We start from the raw sequence: 17,281 nt of genomic DNA, 5'->3' as shown, positions 1-17,281 counted from the left end.
TGGGCGCCCTGACGCCTTCTTCACAACAATTGAACCTCTCTCCTTGAAGTTCTTGATGATCCGATAAATGGTTGATTTAGGTGCAATCTTACTAGCAGCAATATCCTTGCCTGAGAAGCCCTTTTTGTGCAAAGCAATGATGACTGCACATGTTTCCTTGCAGGTAACCATGGTTAACAGAGGAAGAACAATGATTTCAAGCACCACCCTCCTTTTAAAGCTTCCAGTCTGTTATTCTTACTCAATCAGCATGACAGAGTGATCTCCAGCCTTGTCCTCGTCAACACTCTCACCTGTGTTAACGAGAGAATCACTGACATGATGGCAGCTGGTCCTTTTGTGGCAGGGCTGAAATGCAGTGGAAATGTTTTTTGGGGATTAAGTTCATTTTCATGGCAAAGAGGGACTTTGCAATTAATTGCAATTCATCTGATCACTCTTCATGACATTCTGGAGGCAGCAGACTTTGTGAAAATTAGTATTTGTGTCATTCTCAAAACTTTCGACCACGACTGTATTTATAGATTATAGATTATAGATATTTGACTTGATTCACTTGATTGTTTACTCTTGGGGCTGCAGTTTAGCTAACGAATTTGACAGATCAATGTGATTTTTTTTATTAGAACGAAAACTTCTAAATTGCTTTCAACACCTCATGTGCATTCGCATTGCATAGCGGGCAGCCTATCAGAAGAGTTGGAGGCATGGCCTATTGGGGGCGGGACTTTCAGTTTGTTATCGTTGGCCACCTATCATGCCAGGTAATGTGCTATGTTAACAAAAATATATATTACATGTTCACTGCCAGCTCTGAATCTTCAATGATATAAAGAGCCTAGAAAGGTTTCCATTGATCAGACAGACGGTCACCATTTGGTTACAATATTGTACCCACACTGGAAAAACATCCTGTTATTTTTAACAGTAACTTACTGGTTGCCAGTTACCTGTAAGCATGGAATTAGAATACTAGAATGGACATTAACCTTCTTAGGATGGAATAAAGGTCATCCATTTTGGTCAGGGAGTTGGTCAACCATGGTTTTCCTGTGCTGTGATAAGATATTGTGTAAAATAATGAATTTGACGGATTTATCTCTGTATGTTTGTTAGCTAGCTAACCAGTCAGTTTTAGAGGAATGATTCCATAAATGTTTCTAATTAACTGCCAATATGCCAACATTCCATTCAAACAATGCAGTCAATCTACAGCCATACACTGGCTGAAATCAGTTGATGATAGGACTTAGACAAGTTGGAAATGCAACAAGTAGTGATATTGTATCATATAATAGCACTCACAGCTTTACAAGAAAACCGAAATTTAGACATTTATGGTCTGTTTACATATATTCTAGAGGCTATTTACAGTTGAAGTCGGAAGTTTACGTACACCTTAGCCAAATACATTTAAACTCTGTTTTTCACAATTCCTGACATTTAATCCTAGTAAAAATGCCCTGTCTTAGGTCAGTTTGGATCACCACTTTATTTTAAGAATGTGAAATGTCAGAATAATAGTAGAGAGAATGATTTATTTCAGCTTTTATTTATTTCATCACATTCCCAGTGGGTCAGAAGTTTACATACACTCAATTAGTATTTGGTAGCATTGCCTTTAAATTGTTTAACTTGGGTCAAACGTTTCGGGTAGCCTTCCACAAGCTTCCCACAATAAGTTGGGGAATTTTGGCCCATTCCTCCTGACAGAGCTGGTGTAACTGAGTCAGGTTTGTAGGCCTCCTTGCTCGCACATGCTTTTTCAGTTCTGCCCACACATTTTCTATAGGATTGTCAGGGCTTTGTGATGGCCACTCCAGTACCTTGACTTTGTTGTCCTTAAGCCATTTTGCCACAACTTTGGAAGTATGCTTGGGGTCATTGTCCATTTGGAAGACCCATTTGCGACCAAGATTTAACTGACTGATATCTTGAGATGTTGCTTCAATATATCCACATCATTTTCCTTCCTCATGATGCCATCTATTTTGTGAAGTGCACCAGTCCCTCCTGCAGCAAAGCACACCCACAGCATGATGCTGCCACCCCCGTGCTTCACGGTTGGGATGGTGTTCTTCGGCTTACAAGCAACCACCTTTTTCCTCCAAACATAATGATGGTCATTATGGCCAAACAGTTCTATTTTTGTTTCATCAGACCAGAGGACATTTCTCCAAAAAGTACAAGCTTTGCCCCATGTGCAGTTGCAAACCGTAGTCTGGCTTTTTTATGGCGGTTTTGGAGCAGTGGCTTCTTCCTTGCTGAGCGGTCTTTCAGGTTATGTCGATATAGGACTCGTTTTACTGTGGATATAGATACTTTTGTACCTGTTTCCTCCAGTATCTTCACAAGGTCCTTTGCTGTTGTTCTGCGATTGATTTGCACTTTTCGCACCAAAGCACATTCATCTCTAGTAGACAGAACGCGTCTCCTTCCTGAGCGGTATGACGGCTGCGTGGTCCCATGGTGTTTATACTTGCGTACTATTGTTTGTACAGATGCACGTGGTACCTTCAGGCGTTTGGAAATTGCTCCCAAGGATGAACCAGATTTGTGGAGGTCTACACTTTTTTTTCTGAGGTCTTGGCTGATTTCTTTTGATTTTCCCATGATGTCAAGCAAAGAGGCACTGAGTTTGAAGGTTGGCCTTGAAATACATCCACAGGTACACCTCCAATTGACTCAAATAATGTCAATTAGCCTATCAGAAGCTTCTAAAGCCATGACATCATTTTCTGGAATTTTCCAAGCTGTTTAAAGGCACAGTCAACTTAGTGTATCCAGTGAATTATAAGTGAAATAATCTGTCTGTAAACAATTGTTGGAAAAATGACTTGTGTCATGCACAAAGTAGATGTCCTAACCGACTTGCCAAAACTATAGTTTGTTAACAAGACATTTGTGGAGTGGTTGAAAAACAAGTTTTAATGACTCCAACCTAAGTGTATGTAAACCTCAGACTTCAACTGTATACAGGAAAAAGTGTATAAAACCCATATAAACTGTATTTATAATTATTTGACAATATTTTACACAATATAATACTTGTATTTTCCTGCATAAGTAATATCAGGTTTAGGCCTCTACTGCCATTCATTCCAATTAGACTGGTTTGGATTTCTCCCTGACCGATATGGCTGCCATTTTCACCGCATTCTGGAACTTTGAGGGTTCATGACATAGCCCTTTTTGTAATTTAATAGGATCTCTATAAGTTACTGTAAAACATTTTTTTTACAGGGCCTCCTGAGTGGCTCAGTGGTCTAAGGCACTTCATCAGAGTGTTGAGGCGTCACTACAGCCCCGGGTTCGATCCCAGGCTGTGTCACAGCCGGCCGTGACCGGGAGACCCATGAGGGGGTGCACAATTGGCCCAGCGTCGTCCGGGTTATGGGAGGGTTTTGGCCGGCCAGGATTTCCTTGTCTCATTGTGCTCTAGCGACTCCTTGTGGCGGACCAGGCGCCTGCTAGCTGTCAGTTGGACGGTGTTTCCTCCAACACATGGGTGTGGCTAGCTTCCAGGTTAAGCGATCAGTGTATCAAGAAACAGTGCGGCTTGGCAGGGTTGTGTTTCAGAGGATGCATGGCTCTCGACCTTCGCCTCTCCCGAGTCCATAGGGGAGTTGCAGCGACAAGACTGTAACTACCAATTGGATACCACGAAATTGGGGAGAAAAAGGGGTGAAACAACAAAAAAAAAATTATACAAACGTTTATTTGGAATCTACGGTAATATACTGTACCTTTTTTAACAGTAACTTACAGGTAACTGGCTGCCAGTAAATTACTGTAAAAACAACAATATATATATATATTTTTTACAGTGCAGTTAATGTGGAAGTGTTATGTAAAGAAGTTTTTGGAGCCATTATTTCATGTTATGCAACCAACTTAATATTTGATGAACAGGAAATGAATTGAATTGCTTGAATTTCAATTGAAGAAATGTTGTTAAGTTATTCCAAAGTGAAAAATCTACTTGGTACAACATGAAAACATGGGTTGTATATACACTACCAGTCAAAGGTTTTTCTTTATTTGTACTATTTTCTACATTGTAGAATAATAGTGAAGACATCAAAACTATGAAATAACACATATGGAATCATGTAGTAACCAAAAAAGTGTTCAACAAAACAAACTATATTTTATATTTGAGATTCTTCAAAGTAGCCACCCTTTGCCTTGATGACAGCTTTGCACACTCTTGGCATTCTCTCAACCAGCTTCACCTGGAATGCTTTCCCAACAGTCTTGGAGGAGTTCCCACATATGCTGAGCACTTGTTGGCTGCCTTTCCTTCAGTCTGCTGTCCGACTCATCTCAAACCATCTCAGTTGGGTTGAGGTCGGGGGATTGTGGAGGCCAGGTCATCTGATGCAGCACTCCATCACCCTCCTTCTTGGTCAAATAGCCCTTACACAGCCTGGAGGTGTGTTGGGTCATTGTCCTGTTGAAAAACAAATGATAGTCCCACAAAACCCAAACCAGATGGGATGGCGTATCGCTGCAGAATGCTGTGGTAGCAATGCTAGTTAAGTGTGCCTTGAATTCTAAATAAATTACAGACAGTGTCACCAGCAAAGCACCCCCACACCATAACACCTCCTCCTCCATGCTTTACGGTGGGAACTACACATGCGGAGATCATCCATTCACCCACACCGCGTCTCACAAAGACACAGCGGTCTCTTCTTCTTATTGGTGTCCTTTAGTAGTGGTTTCTTTGCAGCAATTCGACCATGAAGGCCTGATTCACACAGTCCCATCTGAACAGTTGATATTGAGATGTGTCTGTGACTTGAACTCTGTGAAACATTTATTTGGGCTGCAATTTCTGAGGATGGTAACTCTAATGAACTTATCCTCTGCAGCAGAGGTAACTCTGGGTCTTCAATTCCTGTGGTGGTCCTCATGAGAGCCAGTTTCTCTTTGCTTATTTGAGCTGTTCTTGCCATAATATGGACTTGGTCTTTTACCAAATAGGGTTATCTTCTGTATACCCCCCTACCTTGTCACAGCACAACTGATTGGCTCAAACACATTAAGAAGGAAAGACATTCCACAAATTAACTTTTAACAAGGCACACCTGTTAATTAAAATGCATTCCAGGTGACTACCTCATGAAGCTGGTTGAGAGAATGCCAAGAGTGGGCAAAGCTGTCATCAAGACAAAGGGTGGCTATTTGAAGAATCTCAAATATAAAATATATTTGGATTTGTTTAACACTTTTTTGGTTACTACATGATTCCATATGTGTTATTTCATAGTTTTGATGTCTTCACTATTATTCTACAATGTAAAAAATAGTACAAATAAAGAAAAACCCTTGAATGAGTAGGTGTGTCCAAACTTTTGAATGGTAGTGTATATTAGTGAGTATTGATGTTGTTTAACCAAAGGGGAAATTAGGTTGAGTGTTGAAAGAAATATAGGTTTGTTAATAATCAAATACAACAGCATTGAATCATATATTTGGTTTCAACAAATGTAGTTTTTTTTCAAATGAGAACTTGTTTACTTGTAACCAGTTGACAATAGAAAAATAGTTAAGAGGTTTTAGGGTCCTTGAATTGTGCATTATTGGAATGTTTTTAAATTACTTTATGGGATTGACACAGTCAACATATTTTTGGTTAGTAAGCTTTTGAGGGCATTTCTTTCTACATTGCAAGCTTATAATGAGTTACAGAATCTGATGTTATAATTTAGGAATTTATGGACAATAATAATTGAGAATTGAGGAAAATACATAAATATTCTCTGTGACACATACAGTAGGCCTACATCTAAAGTGCATCTGATGTAGTACACATGGTTATCCCCAGCAAGGTATTGTGGGATTGACATACAGTTGCATGCCATACTGAAAAGCCTTTGATGCTATAACAATAAGCAATTCATTCTTTCACATCCAACTGTTGGATGATCAGATTATACTGTGTGTGTGTGTGTGTGTATGTGTATGTGTGTGTGTGTGTGTGTGTGTGTGTGTGTGTGTGTGTGTGTGTGTGTGTGTGTGTGTGTGTGTTTGTGTGTGTGTGTGTGTGTGTGTGTGTGTGTGTGTGTGTGTGTGTGTGTGTGTGTGTGTGTGTGTGTGTGTGTGTGTGTGTGTGTGTGTGTGTGTGTGTGTTTGTGTGTGTGTGTGTGGCACAGGCCTTTGGAGGTAGTAATTCAACAGCTTGTGGCAATTCACCGGTGCACCTTTGTCCTTGAGCTCTTGGAAGGGTACTTAGATGTAGCTTTTTTTTTTTTTATGGCTGCAAATGTGGGATTATTTGACGTCATGGCTGATGACCCGTCTAACTGGGCCTGTCCACCTGTCTTTGGTCTGACTAATCCAGGTTTTCATCTCTTGCTGTTTTAGTCCTTAGTAATGAAAAAATGGATCTGGTAGATGCTTGTGCTTTGTGATTTAGTGAGTCTCCTGAGATTAAAACTCCGTATGAGACATTGGCAGTGTATTTATTCCTCAGAAGTTTCTTTGATGCAGAGTGTGTTGTTTTGAATAAGGTTTTTAAACACTATTTTTTTTGTGCAATTTTCTGCTACTTGCTTCACTGCTGCTGTTTGTTTTTTGAGAGGCCTATACCTTGGTTGTGTTTTGGTGCTGCTATTTTTGTTTTTTTAAGGGTACTTTAGTTTGTTATTAGCCATGAATCCATTTAAGCTTTTGAAGATGGATGAAGGCTTCAAAGGTATGCAATTTAGTTTGCTGTGATTGTACTTTCTTTACTGTGTACAGGCGAATAACAACGACTTGATGTAAATAACATGTGCAAAGAATTCACTCTGAGTAACTTCTACCTGTACTTTTCTCTCACACAGGCTTGAGGTTTTTAAGGGCCTTAAGATTGATACAGTTCTCAGAAATCTTACAGTTTTTGAATATATTAAAAACAAGGTAAGTGCAATATTATTTTCTCCAACTTCAGTGTATTTAATTTAAGTAGAATTCGATTTTGTATTCATTCTAATTAGTAGTATTCCAAATATTTGCATGCGCTATGTTATGATAATGTTTGTAATTCTGACTTCATCTGTGATGAATATTGACACAGGTACAATTATACAATACATTTACTGTCTCTTCTGATATAGTGTGGCCTTTTTTAATGTACAGTAGTTACTGGAAACTGTTGAATATAGAACCTCCTCTCTGAACTTGTGCAACTTTGATCCAACTTTGTTATTGGATCAAATATATTTTTTTTATTTGAAACTAGTCAAATGAGCATGTCCTACTTTCAGACCTGGTGGATTACTGGGGAACAGTTTGGGGTATTTCTGTCATATTTGGGGAAATAAATAAGTTTCCGTATTAAATTACACCGTACTGCTGTGATAACAAGCAAATAATATATTTCACTTTAAAAACTACAATTATAACATGTTCTGGATTGTTCTTTAGGATGTATAATATACCATATATTCAATTTTACTTCAATTCCAAATTGATTCTGAATTGATGATTCTGCTCTTTGAAACCTATTGGACATCATGCAGCATGATGAATTATATCATTTACCCCACTGCTTAGAATTAAAGCTTGTGATGCACAGCTGTCAGGAAGAGCTTATAGCTCAACAAAATGCTTTAGAATAATCCCCAGACTCATTAACTGTGATGAAGGTAAGGGCAGAGCAGGACAGAACAAACAGTATATAAATGGACTGGGGTCAGGGCAGACTAATACTGGACAGGACAATGCAAGTAACTGTAACATTACTTTAGGAATATACAGTAAGGACTGTAACATTACCGTAGGAATATACAGTAAGGCTGGTAACATTACCGTAGGATTATACAGTAAAGACTGTAACATTACCGTAGGAATATACAGTAAAGACTGTAACATTACCGTAGGAATATACAGTAAAGACTGTAACATTACTGTAGGAATATACAGTAAAGAATGTAACATTACCGTAGGAATATACAGTAAAGACTGTAACATTACCGTAGGAATATACAGTAAAGACTGTAACATTACCGTAGGAATATACAGTAAAGACTGTAACATTACTGTAGGAATATACAGTAAAGAATGTAACCTTACCTTAGGAATATACAGTAAGACCTTAGGAAGATTTGCATGCACAGTTGATTCTGTATTGAAAAGTGAAGGGCCATGAAAGCTAGTTCGTCATTAATTTTGGATTTTGGATTTAGAAATAATATTTTGTGATATTTCATAAGAATAAAAACGTTTTTGGATTAAAGCACGTTTTTTTTGGGGGGGGGGTTGCTTTGTTGCTGTTACATAATAATGTCGGCTGAGCAGCTCAGTGTGTAACCAGATATCATGCTTTATCCCAAAGGATGTTCTGTTAGCAGATATCATCCTTTATCCCAAAGGAGGTTCTGCAACCAGCTATCATTCTTTATCCCAAAGGAGGTTCTGCAACCAGATATTATCCTTTATCCCAAAGGAGGTTCTGTTAGCAGATATCATACTTTATCCCAAAGGAGGTTCTGTTAGCAGATATCATACTTTATCCCAAAGGAGGTTCTGTTAGCAGATATCATACTTTATCCCAAAGGAGGTTCTGCAACCAGATATTATCCTTTATCCCAAAGGAGGTTCTGTTAGCAGATATCATACTTTATCCCAAAGGAGGTTCTGCAACCAGATATTATCCTTTATCCCAAAGGAGGTTCTGTTAACAGATATCATACTTTATCCCAAAGGAGGTTCTGTTAGCAGATATCATACTTTATCCCAAAGGAGGTTCTGTTAGCAGATATCATACTTTATCCCAAAGGAGGTTCTGTTAGCAGATATCATACTTTATCCCAAAGGAGGTTCTGTTAGCAGATATCATACTTTATCCCAAAGGAGGTTCTGTTAGCAGATATCATACTTTATCCCAAAAGAGGTTCTGTTAGCAGATATCATCCTTTATCCCAAAGGAGGTTCTGTTAGCAGATATCATCCTTTATCCCAAAGGATGTTCTTCAAACAAAATCCCCATTAGGCACATATAGTGCAAGGGCAGATATGTACAACTGGAGCAGCCAAACTACTTTCTGTTATGGTCATGACTATAGTACGGCACTATTTTAAATAACAGTTCAGTTAAAATGCTACCGACGTTTAATTGTATTACCAAATATGGATCCTGTACCTGTACACTTTGTTTAAACGTTCACAAGGCAGGTCTTTTGGCGTTGGACACTATCAAATGTTCACTGATATTGTCTGGCTCTCTTGTTTTCAATAGCAATTCCATAAAACTGGTGAACTTATGTTCAATCTTCATAAGCACATGGCTAACAGCTGCAGGCTTCATACATTTGGTAAGTTACCCAGCGCCATAATGGCAAAACAGAAGAACTATATGATTGTAAATATTCAGTCTCTGACACATCTAACAGACAGGGATGGACATTCATTTTAAGTAAAGTATTGCACGACCTAGCCCCTTTTGACACTGCAGTGGGCTAAATCAGGGTCACACAGAGTGATTCTAGGTAGTCTTAAACAAATCTACTTTGAAAGAAAAGTATACACCTCACACACATATGGTTATGGGCTTAAAGAAAAATAAGACACCTGTACCATGTCAGATATAGAGTTTAAATGTATTCAATTTTGAGTTTGCTTCCCAATATTACACTTTATATACATCACAGAAGACTGAAATGTAACAAAACCGTTTGACATAGAAACACCGGATTTTCAGCAGTTAAAAAATAAATAAATATGTTGATTAATTATGAAATTATGAAAAATATGAATAACATTCCACCCATGATCCCACCAGAGGGAGGTTTGGTAATTTGACTGCAGGAAAGGGCTACATACATATCCTACAGAGAGATATATCTACAGAGATATCCTACAGAGATACAGCTACAGAGATATAGCTACAGAGATATTCTACAGCGATATCCTTCAGCGATATCCTACAGTGATATCCTCCAGAGATATCCTACATTCAGTAGATATCCTACAGAGATATCCTACAGAGATATAGCTACACAATGCCTCACCTTAATTAATGTTATAACTGTGGAATATGTTTGAGTCTGTTTTTAAAATGTGTAGGGCCTTTAAATGGTAACATAGTCATTGCTTATGAAAATGTTTATTACAGTTCTGGAGACAGTACATCATTGATAAGTTATAAGTGAGTGAGTAACAAAGTAACTAAGTAAATAACTGAGTATGCAAATAATACATTAGGTGAGGGAGTGAGTGAGTGAGTGAGTGAGTGAGTGAGTGAGTGAGTGAGTGAGTGAGAGTGAGTAAGTAAGTTGTAATACAAGATTGAGTACATGAAAAAGGCTCTGCATTTTCCTCTCTTTCAATATCCAGTATTTTGACCTTTGTTCTAGGTGGAAAACTCAGGGGATCCTTGGGAAAACTTCCAAAATTCCCAGTCACTTTCCTACTGGGAATGTGTCTACTTGCTCATGGTTACCATGTCCACTGTGGGCTATGGAGACGTGTATGCAAAAACCACCCTGGGGCGACTTTTCATGGTGTTCTTCATCCTTGGTGGTTTGGTAAAAATCCCTCTTATTTTATTATATATATAATCCTATATAACGCTTATATCCTTCATGCATACGATCACACCTCCAACCATCATGATACCTATCCCTGCTGCTCTTACCAATAGCTGGAAAGTCTTTGCACTTCAAAGCCTGTTGAAATCGAAGCTCTATTATTGTCTTGTAGTTGATGTTTTGTTGTGGCTGAGTTACCCATGGCAGTTAATTATTGTCAAATGTATTATATTTGTAAGTATTATACGCCTATAATACTTATTATATAATAATTGCACTGAAGGTATATACATTTACATTTATTATTATCATATTGTATAGTTTTATTTCTGAGTATATACTGAATTGCTGTATGGTTCAAACCGAGTAAGATTGGTTTGATAATGGTTCCCACTGTTAACTAAAATAATGTACGGTTTCAGATGACCCAATGCTTGAGCTTCCCCCTCCCCAAATTCCAACAAACACAGTGAAAGGAGTGATGTATAGAACAGCGTGATGGTCAACATGGCACATCAGTTTATACCAGTAACACACAGCAGACAGTTAGCATGATGCAACCAAAACCATTCAACTGTTATTATGTTGATTTTACTTGATTATTTCTATTTTGGATAACAATGGAAGAAGGCTTAGTTCAGACAGTAGTACAGGACTACTATAGTAGTTAGTTCAGACAGTAGTACAGGACTACTATAGTAGTTAGTTCAGACAGTAGTACAGTACTACTATAGTAGTTAGTTCAGACAGTAGTACAGTACTACTATAGTAGTTAGTTCAGACAGTAGTACAGGACTACTATAGTAGTTAGTTCAGACAGTAGTACAGTACTACTATAGTAGTTAGTTCAGACAGTAGTACAGTACTACTATAGTAGTTAGTTCAGACAGTAGTACAGTACTACTATAGTAGTTAGTTCAGACAGTAGTACAGGACTACTATAGTAGTTAGTTCAGACAGTAGTACAGTACTACTATAGTAGTTAGTTCAGACAGTAGTACAGTACTACTATAGTAGTTAGTTCAGACAGTAGTACAGTACTACTATAGTAGTTAGTTCAGACAGTAGTACAGGACTACTATAGTAGTTAGTTCAGACAGTAGTACAGTACTACTATAGTAGTTAGTTCAGACAGTAGTACAGTACTACTATATATATGTTGTATATACTGTACATTTATACATTACATTACAAGCCAAATTTAAGCACACACAAGGCTTAACATATATTCGATTAATACATAATAGTTTAGCTAATTTAATGAATTGATGTGCAGCTATGTTACAGTAGGCTGTCCTATTCAAATCAACCTGGCATAAGTGTTTGTTGGACAAAACATGGCATTTAAGGTTTTTTTCTTCCTTTTTATTACTCTAAACTTTTTAAATCACAGATTGGCATACAGTTGGCCAACTGTGTCATTTTTTCCTGCTTTTTTTCCTAACTAAATATCCGTAAAAGCTGGCTAAGTTAAATTTCCTGACATTTTTTTTCTTTCATTGCTTATCTTTTTTTCTCTCTCCCTAGAATCTGAATATGAAAAACTTTACATGATTTCAGATTGTGTTCTAACTTTTACCATAATGTAGTAATCTAACTTTTTATATCTATCACCTATTGTATCCAGAGCAGTTAACAGTTTTTGCACATTTTCTATTCTATTTCTTTTTTTTTTTCAAAAAAAATTCTTGAATCTTCAGATTTTACGGATACATTTTAAGCAGAAATAGACACCCTGCTCTCTCTTTTGCCTATCTTTTTTTTAGTCTCTTCTTCTGTCTCCTATCTTCTCCTTAGGCCATGTTTGCGAGCTACGTCCCTGAAATCATAGAGTTAATAGGAAACCGCAAGAAATATGGTGGTTCCTATAGTGCGGTTAATGGGAGAAAGTAAGTATCACTGGGAGGCTCTACTGCCTCTGCCTGCAGTAGAACTGTCCTCTGCATGCCCTTTTCTTTCTCTGTTCCATGCATGTAGGCCATGTTTGCTCGCTACGTGCCAGAAATTGCTGCTCTCATCCTTAATCGGAAGAAATATGGAGGGAGTTATAACTCGACCCGAGGCAGAAAGTAAGTCAAACAAATAAACAAACAAAAAATGATTCTAAAAGGTGTGGTTTTGGTGTGACTTCTCAAGTTTCCCCCTCTCCTAAAGAGGGGTACCAGTAATTATTCTAAAATGTTTTATATTGAAAAGTAGAGATTATTATTATTATTATTATTATTATTATTATTATTTGTTTGTTTTTTTGGGGGGGGGGGGGGAGTCACACAGGTGACTGGAGAGTTTGGCCATGAAAAGCTTACACTATTGCTTTGTACCGGTATTTGTGTGCTAGCCCGTCATTGTGTCAAAAGCATTATTTGCTATATGCTTGAGTGTTTTGCTCGTTTATTTACTAGAACGCTTACATGTTTGTGTTTGTGTTTTGTGTTTGCCAATCATATGCATCTTGCCACCCACCACAATGCAAATATTATTATATATATATTTTTTTTTTTTGCACGTAAAGTCAGGACTGATTCCAACTATAGCTGTAGTAATTTTTTATAGCATTTCTAAATTCATGAATGTACTGCATTTTTAACATGATGTGTTCTATCTTGATGACAGAGATGATGTCATTGAAAATATTGCACAATAACAACAAATAATAATACTTGTCTTAAGTGTCCTAACAAACCTGCGGTTAAATAATCAGCTAATCTACATTTAATTTACTCCCAGATTATTTGAAATGAATGTTAATAAAGTGGTCTAGCTACCCACTTTTTGCATCTTTTGCATGTCCACATACGCTCTTGCATGTTCCTCGCTTGCTTCTAGTTAACTTTTATTTCCTTGTTTTTTTTTTTGTCTGGTACCACCAGTTCATTTGATTTTCCAAGCCCTGCTACATTCCTGGCCTTAATCTTCAGTCAGACCTACACCCTGAGGGCCAAACACTACCTTGAGATGTGTGCGCATAACTCAAATTTCCATGCAAATCTCCCATTGACATCAATCAATGCATGATTCACGCAGAAATTCAAGTTACACACGTGTTTCTCAAAGTACAGTAGGATTCTGCCCTAAATCCCTGGATGCCTCAACCCTCTGAAAGAACTACTCTTGGCTCGCTTTTACATTTTTTGTTGTTTAATTTGTTGTGGATAATTTTTTGGGACTTCCTTTTAGTCAAGTCTCTTTAGTCAAGTCTCTTTAGCCAAGTCTCTTTAGTCAAGTCTCTTTAGCCAAGTCTCTTTAGCCAAGTCTCTAGTCAAGTCTCTTTAGCCAAGTCTCTTTAGCCAAGTCTCTTTAGTCAAGTCTCTTTAGCCAAGTCTCTTTAGTCAAGTCTCTTTAGTCAAGTCTCTTTAGTCAAGTCTCTAGTCAAGTCTCTTTAGCCAAGTCTCTTTAGTCAAGTCTCTTTAGTCAAGTCTCTAGTCAAGTCTCTTTAGTCAAGTCTCTTTAGCCAAGTCTCTTTAGTCAAGTCTCTTTAGCCAAGTCTCTTTAGTCAAGTCTCTTTAGTCAAGTCTCTAGTCAAGTCTCTTTAGCCAAGTCTCTTTAGTCAAGTCTCTTTAGCCAAGTCTCTTTAGTCAAGTCTCTTTAGTCAAGTCTCTTTAGCCAAGTCTCTTTAGTCAAGTCTCTTTAGTCAAGTCTTTTTAGTCAAGTCTCTAGTCAAGTCTCTTTAGCCAAGTCTCTTTATCCAAGTCTCTTTAGTCAAGTCTCTTTATCCAAGTCTCTTTATCCAAGTCTCTTTAGCCAAGTCTCTTTAGCCAAGTCTCTAGTCAAGTCTCTTTAGCCAAGTCTCTTTAGCCAAGTCTCTTTAGTCAAGTCTCTTTAGCCAAGTCTCTTTAGTCAAGTCTCTTTAGTCAAGTCTCTTTAGTCAAGTCTCTAGTCAAGTCTCTTTAGCCAAGTCTCTTTAGTCAAGTCTCTTTAGTCAAGTCTCTAGTCAAGTCTCTTTAGTCAAGTCTCTTTAGCCAAGTCTCTTTAGTCAAGTCTCTTTAGCCAAGTCTCTTTAGTCAAGTCTCTTTAGTCAAGTCTCTAGTCAAGTCTCTTTAGCCAAGTCTCTTTAGTCAAGTCTCTTTAGCCAAGTCTCTTTAGTCAAGTCTCTTTAGTCAAGTCTCTTTAGCCAAGTCTCTTTAGTCAAGTCTCTTTAGTCAAGTCTTTTTAGTCAAGTCTCTAGTCAAGTCTCTTTAGCCAAGTCTCTTTATCCAAGTCTCTTTAGTCAAGTCTCTTTATCCAAGTCTCTTTATCCAAGTCTCTTTAGTCAAGTCTCTTTAGTCAAGTCTCTAGTCAAGTCTCTTTAGTCAAGTCTCTTTAGCCAAGTCTCTTTAGTCAAGTCTCTTTAGCCAAGTCTCTTTAGTCAAGTCTCTTTAGTCAAGTCTCTTTAGTCAAGTCTCTTTAGCCAAGTCTCTTTAGTCAAGTCTCTTTAGCCAAGTCTCTTTAGCCAAGTCTCTTTAGTCAAGTCTCTAGTCAAGTCTCTTTAGCCAAGTCTCTTTCGTCAAGTCTTTAGTCAAGTCTCTTTAGCCAAGTCTCTTTAGTCAAGTCTCTAGTCAAGTCTCTTTAGCCAAGTCTCTTTAGTCAAGTCTCTAGTCAAGTCTCTAGCCAAGTCTCTTTAGTCAAGTCTCTTTAGTCAAGTCTCTAGTCAAGTCTCTTTAATCAAGTCTCTTTAGCCAAGTCTCTTTAGTCAAGTCTCTTTAGCCAAGTCTATTTAGCCAAGTCTCTTTAGCCAAGTCTCTTTAGCCAAGTCTCTTTAGTCAAGTCTCTTGTCAAGTCTCTTTAGTCAAGTCTTTTTAGTAGAGTCTCTAGTCAAGTCTCTTTAGCCAAGTCTCTTTCGCCAAGTCTCTTTAGCCAAGTCTCTTTAGTCAAGTCTCTTTAGCCAAGTCTCTTTATCTAAGTCTCTTTAGTCAAGTCTCTTTAGTCAAGTCTCTTTATCAAGTCTCTTTAGCCAAGTCTCTTTAGTCAAGTCTCTTGTCAAGTCTCTTTAGTCAAGTCTTTTTAGTAGAGTCTCTAGTCAAGTCTCTTTAGCCAAGTCTCTTTCGCCAAGTCTCTTTAGCCAAGTCTCTTTAGTCAAGTCTCTTTAGCCAAGTCTCTTTATCTAAGTCTCTTTAGTCAAGTCTCTTTAGTCAAGTCTCTTTATCAAGTCTCTTTAGCCAAGTCTCTTTAGTCAAGTCTCTTTAGCCAAGTCTCTTTAGTCAAGTCTCTTTAGTCAAGTCTCTTTAGCCAAGTCTCTTTAGTCAAGTCTCTTTAGTCAAGTCTCTAGTCAAGTCTCTTTAGTCAAGTCTCTTTAGTCAAGTCTCTAGTCAGGTCTCTAGCCAAGTCTCTTTAGCCAAGTCTCTTTAGTCTAGTCTCTTTAGTAAAGTCTCTTTATTCAAGTCTCTTTAGTCAAGTCTCTTTAGTCAAGTCTCTTTAGCCAAGTCTCTTTAGCCAAGTCTCTTTAGTCAAGTCTCTTTAGTCAAGTCTCTAGTCAGGTCTCTAGCCAAGTCTCTTTAGCCAAGTCTCTTTAGTCAAGTCTCTTTAGTTAAGTCTCTTTAGCCAAGTCTCTTTAGTCAAGTCTCTTTAGTCAAGTCTCTTTAGTCAAGTCACTAGTTAAGTCTCTTTATCAAGTCTCTTTAGCCAAGTCTCTTTAGTCAAGTCTCTTTAGTCAAGTCTCTTTAGCCAAGTCTCTTTAGTCAAGTCTCTTTAGTCAAGTCTCTTTAGCCAAGTCTCTTTAGTCAAGTCTCTTTAGTCAAGTCTCTTTATCCAAGTCTCTTTAGTCAAGTCTCTTTAGTCAAGTCTTTTTAGTCAAGTCTCTAGTTAAGTCTCTTTAGTCAAGTCTCTTTAGCCAAGTCTCTTTAGTCAAGTCTCTTTAGTCAAGTCTCTAGTCAAGTCTCTTTAGCCAAGTCTCTTTAGTCAAGTCTCTAGTCAGGTCTCTAGCCAAGTCTCTTTAGCCAAGTCTCTTTAGTCAAGTCTCTTTAGTCAAGTCTCTTTAGCCAAGTCTCTTTAGTCAAGTCTCTTTAGTCAAGTCTCTTTAGCCAAGTCTCTTTAGCCAAGTCTCTTTAGTCAAGTCTCTTTAGTCAAGTCTCTAGTCAGGTCTCTAGCCAAGTCTCTTTAGCCAAGTCTCTTTAGTCAAGTCTCTTTAGTCAAGTCTCTTTAGTCAAGTCTCTTTAGTCAAGTCTCTTTAGTCAAGTCACTAGTTAAGTCTCTTTATCAAGTCTCTTTAGCCAAGTCTCTTTAGTCAAGTCTCTTTAGTCAAGTCTCTTTAGCCAAGTCTCTTTAGTCAAGTCTCTTTAGTCAAGTCTCTTTAGCCAAGTCTCTTTAGTCAAGTCTCTTTAGTCAAGTCTCTTTAGCCAAGTCTCTTTAGTCAAGTCTCTTTAGGCAAGTCTTTTTAGTCAAGTCTTTAGTCAAGTCTCTTTACAAGTCTCTTTAGCCAAGTCTCTAGTCAAGTCTCTTTAGTCAAGTCTTTTCAGTAGAGTCTCTAGTCAAGTCTCTTTAGCCAAGTCTCTTTCGCCAAGTCTCTTTAGCCAAGTCTCTTTAGTCAAGTCTCTTTAGCCAAGTCTCTTTATCTAAGTCTCTTTAGTCAAGTCTCTTTAGTCAAGTCTCTTTATCAAGTCTCTTTAGCCAAGTCTCTTTAGTCAAGTCTCTTGTCAAGTCTCTTTAGTCAAGTCTTTTTAGTAGAGTCTCTAGTCAAGTCTCTTTAGCCAAGTCTCTTTCGCCAAGTCTCTTTAGCCAAGTCTCTTTAGTCAAGTCTCTTTAGCCAAGTCTCTTTATCTAAGTCTCCTTAGTCAAGTCTCTTTAGT

The 17,281-nt window shown here is 37.8% G+C and overlaps 1 protein-coding gene across 1 annotated transcript in view; it reads left to right on the top strand.

Moving 5' to 3' along the window:
* The window catches only part of LOC311100923 (calcium-activated potassium channel subunit alpha-1a-like), a gene marked incomplete at both ends in the record, with an annotated part of 217,684 nt that overhangs the window by 135,950 nt on the left and 64,453 nt on the right, over positions 1-17,281 (top strand). The window contains 4 exon segments of the mRNA XM_084141903.1: positions 6,834-6,909; positions 9,230-9,305; positions 10,347-10,517; positions 12,318-12,409. Of these exon segments, the coding sequence (XP_083998029.1) occupies positions 6,834-6,909; positions 9,230-9,305; positions 10,347-10,517; positions 12,318-12,409 (415 nt within the window).

The sequence above is a fragment of the Coregonus lavaretus genome (genome assembly GCF_964263955.1).
Source record: "Coregonus lavaretus genome assembly, chromosome: 25".
Lineage (NCBI taxonomy): Eukaryota > Metazoa > Chordata > Actinopteri > Salmoniformes > Salmonidae > Coregonus > Coregonus lavaretus.
The sequence above is the reverse complement of the archived record's forward strand: the minus strand, read 5'-3'. Positions and strand labels throughout refer to the sequence as shown.